Here is a 15,395-nt window from a genome sequence, read left to right as displayed (position 1 = left end):
ATTCTTGAGTTTTACATCTTCCAAATTTAGGAAGTGGCCTCCCTGTGTTTTAGACAGTCGAGCATTATTCTTTTCATCATGAAGACTAAACAAAATTCCAGTTGATTATATCAGTAAGCAATTAAAAATTTATTGGAGTCTGCAATTACCATCCCAAATCTCACATTGCAACACCTTTTTATACTTTATTTCTGTCATTTTCTTGAACCGAAAAGAAACAAGAAACTAATATGAAGTTCAAAATGATCATCGATTGCAAAGGTTCTAACTTTTCTATTTAATGGTAGAAAAAACAGCAACATAAATCCTCATATTAGGAAAAGATATTAGGGTGTTTACCTATGTTCGAGCCTGCATCAAGTTATTTACATCAACAGTGAAACACATGATAATGTTGGGGCAGTTTTCCATGACTGTAGTGACATTGAACCGTGGGAAAATAAAGTGATAACCCAAAGGGCTGAAGTAGACAAGGCTTGGTAATTGTAGGAGTTCCAGTATCTTCAACTTTGGAAGCACCATATCCTCTTCAGTTACAGTGTTTGTTTCATCTTCATGTCTGAATACATGCTCTGATTCAAACGATTCTTCAACTTTGAACTATTGGAAGACAAAGAGAAGCACTTAAAGGAAATATACAATTCAATTTGTTGCGGTTAATGATCCATATTTTTTGTCAAGTTAGGAAAGCTTATTTGTGGTCGAAGACAATTTGAAGATAATAAAGAAGTTTGATCCTTAGCAATGATTTGTTCCAGTTCATCACATTCTCGCAAATTTAGGTCTTTCAATTGCAGAAAATTTGGAGAAAACATGGGTGTGAAGATATGTCTTAGTCTCTTGCAATCAACTACTTAAAGATGAGTAAGATTTTGGAAGGTTGCTATTTGATCAAGAGCTTTCCAAATTACTTGCAACTCTTGCATATCCTTCAAATGTAGTTTCTCCAGACTTGAGACAAGGAACCCACCTTCAAGTTGAAACACCTGTACACAGTTCCCAATTGTTAAATTCTCCAGAGGCTAAAACTTGATTTTTTTAAAAAATTCTAGCCAGAGGTATGGGCTCAGCTGAGCCTGTCAAATCCAAATAACTCATATCACTATTTTAAAAATAATAAAATAATAAAATATATTAATTTATATTAATATTTATATATTTTATAATTAAATAAAAACAAAAATTATTTAATTCAGTCTCGAGGAAAAAAACTTTGCTCAACCTTGATTCAAGGGAAAAAGTTTATTTAATTTTGTCATCCATTATTTTTTATGAAAATAGTTCAGGGTAATCTATTATTGGTTAAGATATTTAAATTTATGCTCTGAAAGTTTTTAGTGTATTTTTAATTATAAAAATATATCAGTGTAAAACTTATGTTAATTTGTTTTAATGTTTAAATTATCTTTTTACTCACGTAATGCATAAATTAGTTATGTTTATTTATTAAAATATGATATATTTATTAGTTAAATTGTGTGAACAAAACTTTTATTGTTTAATTAATTCAATGCTTGAAAAGTGAAAAACCAAAAAAAAAAAAACACCTCTAATCATAATTTTTTTGTTATAGCTTGTATTATGAATAGAATTATTTATGGGTCGGGTTATTCGTCCAGATTTAAAAGTTTATCCGAAATTTGAGAGAGTTTAGACAAAAAAATTAGGTCTGTTTAAAAAATAGGTCGGGCTCAGACTTGAAAATTTAAGGCCCGAGCCCGGCCCAACCTATCTTAAGTTTATAATATTTATATCAATACCGTAATCTTTTTAATACTCAATTAGATGCATATAATAAAAATATAAAAATAACTTAAAATTAAATTAAAATTTATATATTTTCAAAATTACTACACCAAATTAATTAATAAAATTTTATTGTAAAATATTATAGTATTCATATTTTATATAATTCATGTGCAAATATGCATATAGAAAAATTAAAAAGAGAAAGGTTAAATATTTATTTTGATTGATATTACACTTAAATTTTTATTATATTTATTTATATTTTGATATTAAAGTTAAATTTAACATTGATGTAATATAAAGACGAGTATTTTAATTATATTTTTATTTATAAAAATTTATTAAATAAAATATATGGTGATTTGATAACAATGGCTTAACATTAGATGAATTTACAAAAAAAAAAAGAAAAGAAAAGAAAGATATTTGAATGGAAAAATTAAGATATAATAATTATATTAGTACGTATTTGATTGTTGGTTATATACATTTATATTTGAATCATATTTTATTATTTTATGTATTTATATTTTTAATTTTATTTTAATTAAAGTAATTATTATATATACACTGAATTCAACTTCAAAAATTTTATTAAAATTTTTATTTTTAATATTTGTATGTAAACTATTAAATTAATTTATTATATTAAAATCTTATAATAATCACATCTGCAACATATGATATTTAAACCAAAGCGTTAGTGGTTCAAAATTTGAGGTAATGCTGAGACACATTAAGAAAAATTTCAAATTCACTATGTATTTTCTTCACTTGATAGAATTGAAAAGTTCTTTCATTCATCAAAATTAGTGTTCTCAAAATTATACTAGATCATTCGATTGGATAGAAAATCGATTTAAAAATAAGAGTTAAATTGATTAATTCATAAATTAATACAAACTAGTTGAACCATTTTTTTTATTTTTAATTCTTTTGTGAAATTTTAAAATATTCTTTTATCTTCTTTGTTACATGGCAATTTTAATTAATTTTTTTATAATAAACTTAACGGTTTGTCTAAGCACCAATTTGGAGAAAAATAGTTTAAGTAATACTTGTGATTAAAAAATTTTAAGTATCAAAATGGGAAAAATGACAAAGTTCATATACCATTTTATGGGGTAAGTTTTTTTTTTTAAGTAGGCTTAATGTTTTAACTGATTGTTTGACTAATAAAGGTTGATAATACTAATGTAAACTAAGATCCGCTGAAAATGATATGGATAAAAACATTCATTATTTGAGTGACAATTCTAATTATTACAGTAAGATTGATCGTTTAATTGACGTAAAAACATTTATAATTTCGATTCGATAACAACTTTTAATTAAAGATAACTTTAGACAAAAATAATTTATGTATCACTTATGACAAAAAAAAAACTACTAAGATGAAAAAGAAGTATAGTTAAGCCGATATTTTAGATAGCAAAGGTAATGAAAATTTGAATTGATAAATTATGTTTGGCCCTATAAATAAATACCATACTTCTTTTTAAATAAAATAATGAGCCAAACCTCTTTTTCAATGCTTTCTTTTTCTTTGTTATGTTGAGTTTTTCTTCATGCTTATCTTTTGAATTTGAAAACTTCCTCCCCATCATTCTGTTTTCTTTCAACAATTATTGAATATGCAAATAAAGCAGATGTCTTCGTCTTCCACTAATTAATGTTATTTTTAAATAAAAATTAAACACTAAAAGTAATTGAATATGTAATTTAATAACTAATAATAGAATTTATATATAAGAGTTTAATGAAGTCTTATTTTTTTGGAGGTTTTATTTAAAATATTTTTAATTAGCGTAAGATAAAAGACATCCGCTTTAAGGTGTTGTTGGTTTCACTTTTTTTTTTTTTAGGTCAACATTATGATTTATTCAATATGATATTATCGTAAGTGTAATGTCGTAATAAATTATCGCTTTTTATATATTATTCACAAAGACTTCAATACATTTATTCCATACAAACTTACACAAAACACATATATTTTTCAAAAATATTATTACTATAAATATTATAAATTAACTCAATTTTTAAAATTTTAAATTTTCACAACAAAAAATTGTTTTTTCATCCGAAGTGAAACAAATTATGTTGTTGGTTTCAAAGTTGATTTCCATTTTCCAGTATGAATTCAAAGAAAATGAACATTTCCCCTCTATCTTCCCATTGTAAACAAAATATATACCTACCTTATTTTATTTTCTTATTCATCAACAATGCCTGTCCCTTATTCATCATAAAAAGAATAAAAAAGTAGGAGCATAAGTATTGAATAACGATGCCTGTCTCCCACTAGCGAAAGTGGTGAACAATCTTAGATAATTAATTATTCTATCACATGGCTTAACCACCATTATTCGTTTAGGTAAAATTTTTATGAGTACAATGTATATTATCTTCAAGATTTTGATTTCTACTTTTTAAGAGTACTACATCTAACACTTACTGAAAAAATACAAATTTATTTATGTACAGACATAAATAAATATATAACATTAATCTATTGTTAATTTAATAAAATAATCAATTTTAAATTTTAAATTAATAAAAATATCACAATTGGTCACAATGAAAATAAATAAAATAATATGATTTTATTTGAATAAAATCATATATCAATGATTTAATTATACATTAAAGTATATATAAAAGATTATAATATTGAATAATAAAAACCAGCCAGATATATATTTTACTTCAATTTAACTGTAATTAAAATAAATAATATTTTTACTAAAAAGATAAAATAGTTATATTTTAGAGATTTATGGCATCAATAAAGAATGAACCAATTTATATTTTATGAATGTAAATATAAAATATTTAATTTAATAAAATGGAATTTTACTTTAATGGTAATAAAAATAATTATTATTTTATTTTAATAAACAAAACAATGAATAATAATTTCTTTTGTCAATAACTAATGATGAAGTAAAAACATTTTAAAGTTGAACCAACGACTTCCCATTCTTCTTTCTTCATCCAAAGTGTTTTTTTTGCTTTCAATTTCTCAAATCTGTGTTTCTCATCATTTCCACTCTTTGTTTTCACATTTTCTTCTATTCTGTCTGTCAATTAAGGGAGAAAAATCAAACTTTCTTTTATTTCTGAAAGGCAGGCTTTCTTCTTACCTTGATTTCCACTTCGCAAAAGGAACAGCGCAGAAGATAGTTCAGTGAAGGTAAGTTTTGAGGAATTGCTATATTTTTTCATCTTTTTGTTGAATGCCAATATTTATTGGACTTTTCACAATTTTCTATTACGTGCTCCAAATCAACTCTCTTCATCTTTTACAGCTCTATTTACTTTCTGATATTCTCAGAGAGAAAGAGAGAGGTAAGTTCAAGAATAATTTCTACCTTCTTCCATAATCATCTTTTCTAATGAAATATCTTTGGTTTAGAACAATACTTACAGCTTCTTCAATAATCATCTTTTGTAATGAAATATAATAATCTTTTATTTGTCTTTATCTTAATCTTCTTACTAACAACCAATGTTTTTGTTCAACCTCATCAGACTATCAACAAAAATGGCCGAATCTCTTGCCTCTGCTGCTGTCGAAATTGTGACAAACCAGGCAACGGAATACGCATCACCCTATCTCCGTTACTTTTTCTGTTATGGACAGATTGTTCAAGATTTCAAGAATCGACGAAAGGAACTTAAATTGAGGAAACAGAGGGTGAAAATTCGTGTCGATGAGGCTACAAGGCAAAATGAGGTCATCTATGAGGACGTTCAGGACTGGCTTAGAAGGGCTGAGCAAGAACTGGAAGAAACCCAGAACTTGCAAGATGAAATAGATCGCGTCAAGTGTTTCAAATGGTGTCCTAAATGGGGCTGGCGATATTGCTTAAGTAAGAAACTGGCAGAGAAGACTCCTATTATCTCTAAACTTTTAGAGGATTCTAACTTTCCACAGGTGGGCTATCGTGGTTCTCTTCAAGGAATAGAGTTCATCACATCCACGGATTTCATGGACTCTGAATCTTCAAAATCAGCTTTCAACCAGATCTTGGAGGCTATAAAAGCTGACAACATGATCGGACTGTACGGAATGCCAGGAGTTGGTAAGACAACTTTAGCCAAAGAAGTTGGGAAGCATGCTCGAGACCAAAAGCTCTTTGATAAAGTTGTGATGTTTACTATGTCCCAAAATCCGAACATCAGAACAATTCAAGATAAAGTTGCAGAGATGTTTGGTTTAAACTTTCAAACAAATACCAAAGAAGGACGAGCAGAAGAGTTATTCAGGAGTATGCAAGGCGTGAACAAAATCCTCGTAATTGTCGACGACCTCTGGGAAGAATTCAAATTGGAGAGTATCGGAATTCCATTCGGTGATGAACACAAGGGTTGTAAAATTCTTCTGACTACACGTCAACAACAAGTCTGCAGTAAAATGAAGTGTCAGAAGGAAATTCAACTTGGCATCTTATCCAAAGACGAAGCATGGGTTTTATTTCGAGATCAAGCCGGTTTAGAAGATGACTGTTCCATCTTGAATGAGGTAGCGAAAGAGGTTGCTGATGAATGTAAGGGATTGCCTCTTGCAATTGTTACCGTGGCAAAAGCTCTAAAAGGTGAGAGTTTAGATGGGTGGAAAGCCGCAAACCAGAGATTCAAGGACTCAAGGCATGTGGATAATGAAGAAGTTCTCGGAGGTGTCCTCAAGCCTCTTAAGCTTAGCTACGATTATTTGAAGAAAAGCAATAACCAAATGACGGGAAATGACATCCAAATGTGTTTCTTACTGTGTTCCCTTTTCCTGAAGATGCTGAAATCTCTATTGAGTTATTGATTATGTGCGGAATTGGAGTAGGATTGTTCCCGTATGCTAACTCGATTGAAGATAAAAGGAATGAAATTGGTATAGCACTAAAAAAACTCTAAAAATCTGGCTTGTTATTGGAAACTAATGATGATGCAGAAAGGATAAGAATGCATGATGTGGTTCGAGATTTTGCTCATTGGCTAACATCAACCGGAGAAAATAGGTTCATGGTAAAAGATAAGTTGAAAGAATGGCCTGATATGGTTGAAAGTTTTGAATGTTATACTGCAATCGCTTTATGGAATTGTAGTAGTAACATAAAAAATTTTCCTGACAAAATAGAATTTTCAAAGCTCAAGACTTTGTTTCTTCAGAGGGAGTGGAAGGGTGATTCACTAGTGGTTTCCAGTACATTTTTTGAAGAAATGAAAGCCCTCCAAGTTCTATATCTCAGTTTTGTCCGTTTTTCACTGAAAGGATTCCATTCCTTACCAAATCTTAAAACTTTGTGGTGTGAGGATTGCAAGGTGGAAGACTTTTCATCATCACTGACGAATATGAGAAGCCTTGAGATTCTTGCATTGATTAGCACTAACATTGATGAGATAAGTGAAGAATTAGTGAAATTGTCTACATTGAAATATTTACGTCTTTCTCCTGGTGTTTTTGGATTAGAAAAAATGAATATCCCGCCCAAGTTGATATCAAGGTAAGAGTACATCAGATTTAATTATCTTTTATTATCATATTTGACATCATTTATTTTCCTATTAATTACTTTAATTGGTATTTTTTTATATTTTAGAATACTAGTTTTAACAGGTGAAGATATCACAATATATATTTCAAATAGTCAAATTCAATAAATATTAAAAACAACTTAATAAATTAAGGCTAACGTACTTAACATGTACATCATTTATCAATTTAGTCTTTATTTGGTTTTAGTTAAATTTGGTTCTCAATTTAGTTTTTATTCGATTTTTAGTTAAATTTGGTTCTGAACTTTTTAAAATGAGTCAAATTTGAGCAACAACCTTCTAAAAAATGTTGAATTATTTTTTTAACCAAAATACTAACTAAAATGTTAAGTTTTAAGCAATCCATATTTACTTCATGCTATATATATATATATATATATAATATTTTATAATTTTTTTATTTTTATGTTTTTGAATTTCAAGTTTTAAAAATTATTGAACAATTGATTTAGAAGTTTTAATGGAAAATATGATGTTCTGTATTTATTAAAATTTTATTTTAAAAAAACTTTAATTCAATCTAACTATAACAAAAAATTATACGCAATTAATCAAAGTTTAATTTAATGAAAAGAGGCGATTATGGACTTTAACTTTTTGGTAATAAATTAATTAATATTTAATTTTAATAAAAACATTCAATAATTTAAATTTTATCAAAAATAATTACTTGATCAATTTAAATATAAAAAATGTTAATATTTAACTTAATAAAAGCAATCAATTAAGAAATTCCAGTTTAATAAAAATTTTAATGGTAATGGTAATAGTAATTTATCATATTAGTATTTTAATCAACTAAGGAATTTTAATTTAATAATTTTAAGGGAATATATTTTATTAATTATGTATTTTAATTAAAATAAAATACTGAATAAATATTTTTTAAAACAGGGTAAAAATATTGTAGTTTTAGAGTTTTTATTTTTAAATTTTTGAAGTTTTAGAGTTGATATATATATGTAATAATATTTGATATATTATCAATTAATCATAATACATCACACTATTATTTAATAAAATAAATAAATATTGCAAGACTTATAAATAAATAATAATTATCGAAAAATTTATTGAACTAGTATTTCTAAATTTATTGGACAAAGATCATCTACATTTTCATGCTTTTCAGAAGGAAAGCGTGTAGTATATATTTTATATTTTAGTCGCATAATCAAATTTATATGATTTAACTTTTGAACACAAAAAAAAGTGACTCATATCATATTTTTGTTTTTAAGCCCCAAGGAATATGTATTGTGTCACATAATTTAACAATTAATACTATTTTTTTTTATGAATATAATAGGTTGACGTTATTGCAAGAGTTACATGTGACAAGCAAAAACAATATCAACTTATTGGAGTTGAACTCATTGTCTCGCTTAACTGCACTATCACTGTTGGTTTTTACTAATCAATTTTCTCAAGAAGATTTTGTATTCCCTAAACTACAAAGGTACAATATAGTTATACATAATTATCGTGGCTTTTGGAGGCAGAGAACCATTAGAAAATTGGCAATTCAAAACTTCTCATCCTCATTGAGTGCATTTAACAATTTATTTTGCAACGTGGAAGAGTTGGAGTTGAATAAGGTTAGTGGACTGAAGAACATAGTGCCAAGCATAGGTAAAAAGGTACTAAATGAGTTGACTTCTTTGGAGCTTAATTCTTGCAACGATATGGAGTTTTTGACTGATATAACAAGAGATCAAGAGCCAACAGTTGCATTCTCTAATTTGGTGAAATTAAATATAGAAGACATGGATTCTTTGAAAGGGTTATGCTATGGTCTTTCTCCATCCCATCGTGCAATTGCAAGCTTCACAAGACTAAAGGTTGTGACAATTGATTTTTGCCATAAATTGAAGACAATCTTCTCACCTTACCTTGCTCAGAGTATGTTGTGTATAGAAGAACTCTACATAAGCCGCTGCGATGGAGTAAAGCAAGTAGTTGGTTTTGCCCAAGAAGAAGAAATTACTAAGGTAGAGATGTCTATTCTCCCCAATCATTTTGTTAATCTAGCTAACTATTTTTACTTTTTGATAACATTTTTTTATAGGGATGAAAAAATATGAGAAAACTAAAGGCCAATGTGAACTCCATCTATTGTTTAATTTATAATTAGGTTTTAATATTTTTATAATATAATAACAAATATTTTACATTAATGAAAATATCTTAGACAATAATATTTTAAAATTTTAAAGAAAAACAATAAATTGAATCTATCTTATTGAAAGAAATTCAATTAAACTAAACCGTTGTAACCTATGGTTGTTTAAGAGCCATGTACGTTTGTTCCAACTTATTATTTGTATATTAAAATAAATGAATATTTTTATATTTTATCTTATTATAATTGTGATTTATTAAATTTTGAAGTTGAATGTGTATTCGAGTTTAATATATAATTAATCTATCTAACCAATTTGTAAGTCTTTTAGTTAATATATATTTTATCTTGTTATAATTGTGATATATTAAATTCTAAAGTTAAATATGTATTCGAGTTTAATATTTAGTTAATTTGTCTAATCAAGTCTTTCAATTAATAATTTATCTTTATATTGAAATGCTTAGTTCTTTATACTATTAAAATAAATAACTTATTAATATGTGTGTTTGAAATATGCAGAATGACTCTTGTCTCTGTTGCTGTCCCAAATTGAGAATTCTTGAGATAGGATATTGCAGTAGTTTAAAATATGTTTGTGCAAACACTTCAACTCAAGGGCTTCAATCATTGGAATCTGTCAAAATAAATGATTGTCCTCAACTTATGCAAATCTTCAAGATGGAACAAAATGAGAATGGGCAAGATGTTGTGCTTTCTCAGGTACTTATGTATTTAAAAGTTTTAAGGTTAACAAAAATTTGAAAAAAGTTAAACATATACCTTTTATACAACAACTATTAAAAATATATATAAAAAACTTATAATTTAACTTACAATTAGATAACAATTATATGCTTTAAAAACTAGTACATCAAATTAATTTAAATTATGTTTTATAAATGATATTTCTCAATTTTATTTAAAGAAATATATTTTGTATAATATCAAAATATTTGCTTCATTCATGCAGATCCATTGCTGGCCAAAATTGAAGACTTTTTGTATATGGAATTGCAAACTATTCTCATGCTTCATTGTACAAGCTCAGTTCTTGGAGGTATTATTTAGATTATTTGCATCTGTATATGGATTTTGACACTGTAGCAAACCAGTAAATCGATATGTTGCTTAATTTATGCGATAATTCATTCCCTTTTTATACTTAGTTTGCAAGTTTGTAAGTGAATTACATTGTTCACTCTTTAAATAAAAATGTAAATCAAGAAATGGCATCTTATGTTTAATTAATTTGATTGAAATTTTAAAATATATCCTTTAAAAAAACCAAAGATACATGTAGAATCGAAATTAGAGAAGCAATATTCACTATTACTTGGAATATGTAAAATTATGAACACTCGTGAGTAACATTTACTCTAGTGTGTTTTTATGATATTTATTGGCATTTTTGTGTATTTGCAGATCTTGTTTCTTACTAAGGTAGGAATCATATGGGAAACTGATGTACCTGTATTGAATGAAGAATGTATAGTAGTTGGGAATCATGAAACAATATTTCAAGTTCAAGGTGGGTACTCATTCTCAAGGATAAAAGAATTGTACTTGATGAATTTATTTGAAGTGCAGATTATATGGAACGATTTTGCTCAAGTTGTAACCCTTGAGAATCTTTCAACTTTAGAGCTGACAGATTGCAAGAAGTTAATATATATATTTTCACCTACGACAGCTCGTAGTTTATCACATTTGACTAACATCACTGTTACAAATTGTGGAAATTTGAAAAGTCTCTTTCCTTTTGGATCTGTTCATGTTCTTCCAAAACTTGAATGTCTCATAGTTGAAAGGAACTCTAAACTCGAACAAGTGTTTGAATTAGAAGATGAAGTGAAAGTGACAGTTGAAGAGGGGATGAAATTTGATAAATTAATAAAGTTATCACTTGATGAACTACCGAACCTCATTCACTTCGGTCCCAAAGGATATCATTTTGTATTGTCAACATTGGAAGATTTGAAAGTAAGAGATTGTCCTAAGTTGACTACTAGTTTCTCCATTGATTCACAGGAATTTATGCATTGCGAAACAAAGGTATAGATTCTACAACCCTTTAATTTACAGGAATATTGCACATTAATTATTTTTTAATCGAATCAAATCAAACTATTTTCACATTAGCTCTTTTGCTTTTTTGCATATAACTATTGGTATAGGTTGATGTCATTTTTGTTGGGTTTAGAAAATGGAGTGAGCTGATTCTATAGTTGGTGGACTAAGTTATAGTTGGTGAAGTATAAAGTAGGTATGAACAAAGAGGCACTGGAGCCTATGCTCCTAACACTCACTAATGCGTAAGTCAACATTTTAGAATAGAAGAAACAAGATTGAAAGTGATAATAAAGTATAAATATGTATAAGAGAGGTCATACTCGAGTATAGGTTAGGGCTTGGCATTTAATAAATTTAATATTTTTAAAGATAAAAATTATAAACTAAATAGCATTGAGGTATAAAAATATTATGGAAAATATAATAAATGACATATAATATAAAAATATATAATTAATTATAGAAGATAATAGTAAATTTTATTTAAAAAAATAAGTTTTCTATATATACTTTTATAAATACCCTTATCTTTAAAATAGCTGATTAAAAATATATTTATATTAAAAGTTATAATTTGAAAATGAACTTACTAGTAAATAACAATTATATGTTTTAAAATTACTACATCAAATTATATTACAAATTTTTATTATCAAATACTATAATATTCATATTGATGTTATGCTTTAATATATTTATTTATATTTTAAATAATGTAATATAATAATGATTATTTTAATTCTACTTTAGAAAATTATTGAATTAATTTACCTTTATTTTTCTAAGCTATCATATTATTGATTGGAAAATATATGTGAGATATTAAAACTAATGTGCATATAAATATTTATTGAAATCATTGTACAATGGATTTATTTGATTAATGGTTAGTTTTGGCTCATAAATATTATTCGATGACAGGAATCTATGGAAAATTTAATTTCTTTGCAATTAGGGTCATTTCCAGAATTGAGCTGCATATGGAATGGACCGAATCATTGCATTAACCTTACAACTCTAAAGCTGAATGATTGCAAGAAGTTAAGATATATATTTTCACCTACAACGACTCGCAGTTTATCACATTTGGTGGATCTTTTCATCGAGGGGTGTGAGGAAATAGAACGACTTATTTTAGCCAAGGATCAGGTTTCTTCTTCTTCTTCATCAAATGGTGATACTGGCCTCCAACCTATAAGCTTTCCAAATTTGACTAATATCACTGTTACAAATTGTGGAAATTTGAAAAGTCTCTTTCCTTTTGGATCTGTTCCTGTTCTTCCAAAACTTGAAAGTCTTATAGTTAAAAGGAACTCTAAATTGGAACAAGTATTTGAATTAGAAGATGAAGTAGAAGTGGCAGCTGAAGAGAAGATGAAATTTGATAAATTAGGAAAGTTATCACTTGAAAAACTACCGAGTCTCATTCACTTCTGTCCCAAAGGATATCATTTTGTATTGTCAGTATTGATAGAGTTGAAAGTAAGAGATTGTCCTAAGTTGACTACTAGTTTCTCCATTGATTCTCGGGAATTTGTGCATTGTGAAACAAAGGTATGGATTCTGCAACCTTTTAATTTACATGAATATTGCACATTAATTATTTTTTTAATCGAATCAAATCAAGCTATTTTCACATTATTTGTTTGCCTTTTTACATATAACTATTGGTATAGGTTGATTTCATTTTTGTTGGGTTTAGAAAATGGAGTGAGCTGATTCTATAGTTGGTGGACTAAGTTATAGTTGGTGAAGTATAAAATAGGTTTGAGCTAAGAGGCAGGCACTGGAGCCTATGCTCCTAACACTCACTAATGTGTAAGTCAACATTTTAGAATAGAGGAAACAAGATTGAAAATGATAATAAAGTATAAATACGTATAAGAGAGGTCAGGTGCGTAGCCAGGGGGGCTGGCATGGGCCCCGGCCCCCATTAAAATGAAAAATTTTATTTTAGGCCTTTGAAATTTTTTAAAAATTTTAAATTAGTAAAGGTAAAATTGCACTTTGACCCCTTAAAATTATAAAAATTCAATTTAATTCTTTACAAATTATAAAAATATAAACTATAAAAAATTAAAATTTCATCTGATCCCCCTAAAAATATTTTCTGGCTTCGCCCCGTAAGAGAGGTCATACTTGAGTAGAGGTCTAAATACTACTCAATGATGGCAAAGCTGACATCATTGTCCAATGAATATAGCTGCTATAGAGTGCACTCCTTTTGTATTTTTACAATTAATTGAAATGCAATTATTCTTTAAGCTGTAATACAATATTTATTAGGTGAAAATCAAATAACATGTATTTTATAATGCCAACATGTTATTAAATTAAAAATTATATTAGTATATTTACTCCAATAAATTTTGAACATCTACTTTTACATATTGAAGATTTTGTTAAAATAAATTAGTAAAAATGTTAGAATTTTATGTAAATAATTGGTAGCATATTAATAAATTTAATACTTTAAAGATAATAAATTTAATAAATTTTAAGTAAATAATTTGTAAATTATTGGAAAATATTACTTTATAAAGTATATATATTTATTATGTTTACATGAGATTAAAATTTCAATTATAATTTTTCTTTTATTATTTTTTAAGACACCCCAATTGGTTGAGGAAGATGCGATTGAAAAGTCTGCCACTGCTTCAAATGCAATTTTCAATAAGAATATATGTTGGAGACGTCTGTGATTCAGTGAGAGTCAACTACCACATATTTTATGAAAGAATGGATGATTTTAGGACAACTTTCAAAGCCATGTTACATAAATCAATAGGTGGAGGTTTATGTTGCTTGGATTTTTTTTGGTTAAGTTTTTGATATAATTTGTGTCTAACATGAGTTTTTTTTTTAAGGTTTTTTTTATATATTTAGGGGATCATATATATCCAAATCCAAATGGACATGAATGCAAAATGGAAAATGAAGATTCGAAGTATCCTAAGTTCAATATATCAACTAAATGCAGGTAAAAACATGGTTGTCGATTTCAATTTTTAGTTATTTTTTCTTTTCTAAATTTGCATATGTAATAATCAAATTTAGTGTGGTCCACTTATGTTTATATTTATTATTTTTGTTTAAAACAGGTGCGTTGATATAACTTAATAATAAGTTATTTTGTTCCTCAACGTTTTCAATATTGTTTTGAGGGTTAAAAAATTAATTATACTGCAAGGGAAAAAAAATGCCATATAATAACTTATTTAAACTAATTTTTGCTTTTTTTAAAAAAAAATTGAACTCAGTTTGAAGTTACAAACAAATTCACTTATAATGTTGAGTGCTCTTTTCTTGCATGAAGTGTGTGGCAATGTATCCCTATGACCACTAATCAACTCTTACAAAGTGCAGTCCAACTATATGTTTAGATAGTAAACTCATTCATATGAATTTTATTAACCAAAGTTCAAAGATATCAACCAACAGATTATACACGTAACATTGGTCGAGATAACAATGTATCTCTATGACCACTAATCACCTGCCATGTTCTCATTATCTTACCTTTCACATCCTAAAATACCCTTATAATTTAGGGTTATAATAATTAGAATGACTAGAAAGCTCTAAACTCCATATGTTCAAGGCTTACTGCAATACCAGGGCAACTGTGCTTTTCTAAAAGCATGACACAGGAGATTTGAAAGCCCTAATGTTTTCACAAGGAAGAATTGATAAATTCAGTTGACATTATTTTCTGGTTCCAAGTTTTCACATGTATGCACATGCATCTTCATCAATTTTCAAGCACTCGGTTTAATTTTACATTTTTCTTAAGAATTCTTAGTCTAATCTTGGGTCAGATTGGGTTAAACCACCAAATTTCACATCACACTCTATCTATGATGCATTACTGTCAAATAAACAACATATTTAACCA

The 15,395-nt window shown here is 27.3% G+C and overlaps 2 protein-coding genes across 2 annotated transcripts; both read left to right on the top strand.

Annotated features, from left to right (window-relative positions):
- Positions 1-5,000: 5,000 nt before the first annotated feature.
- Positions 5,001-6,568, top strand: LOC128292738 (putative disease resistance protein At3g15700). Its single transcript, XM_053027655.1, has 2 exons — positions 5,001-5,100; positions 5,284-6,568. The coding sequence occupies exon 2, from the start codon at positions 5,297-5,299 to the stop codon at positions 6,566-6,568; it is 1,272 nt and encodes a 423-aa protein (XP_052883615.1). The 5' UTR covers positions 5,001-5,100; positions 5,284-5,296.
- Positions 5,284-14,643, top strand: LOC108451112 (uncharacterized). Its single transcript, XM_053027849.1, has 8 exons — positions 5,284-7,250; positions 8,612-9,293; positions 9,947-10,147; positions 10,398-10,484; positions 10,850-11,479; positions 12,419-13,051; positions 14,387-14,480; positions 14,602-14,643. The coding sequence occupies exons 1-8, from the start codon at positions 6,709-6,711 to the stop codon at positions 14,613-14,615; spliced, it is 2,883 nt and encodes a 960-aa protein (XP_052883809.1). The 5' UTR covers positions 5,284-6,708; the 3' UTR covers positions 14,616-14,643.
- Positions 14,644-15,395: the final 752 nt, after the last annotated feature.

Source organism: Gossypium arboreum, chromosome 5 (assembly GCF_025698485.1).
Source record: "Gossypium arboreum isolate Shixiya-1 chromosome 5, ASM2569848v2, whole genome shotgun sequence".
Lineage (NCBI taxonomy): Eukaryota > Viridiplantae > Streptophyta > Magnoliopsida > Malvales > Malvaceae > Gossypium > Gossypium arboreum.
Note: the sequence above shows the minus strand (reverse complement) of the source record. Positions and strands in the feature narration are given on the sequence as shown.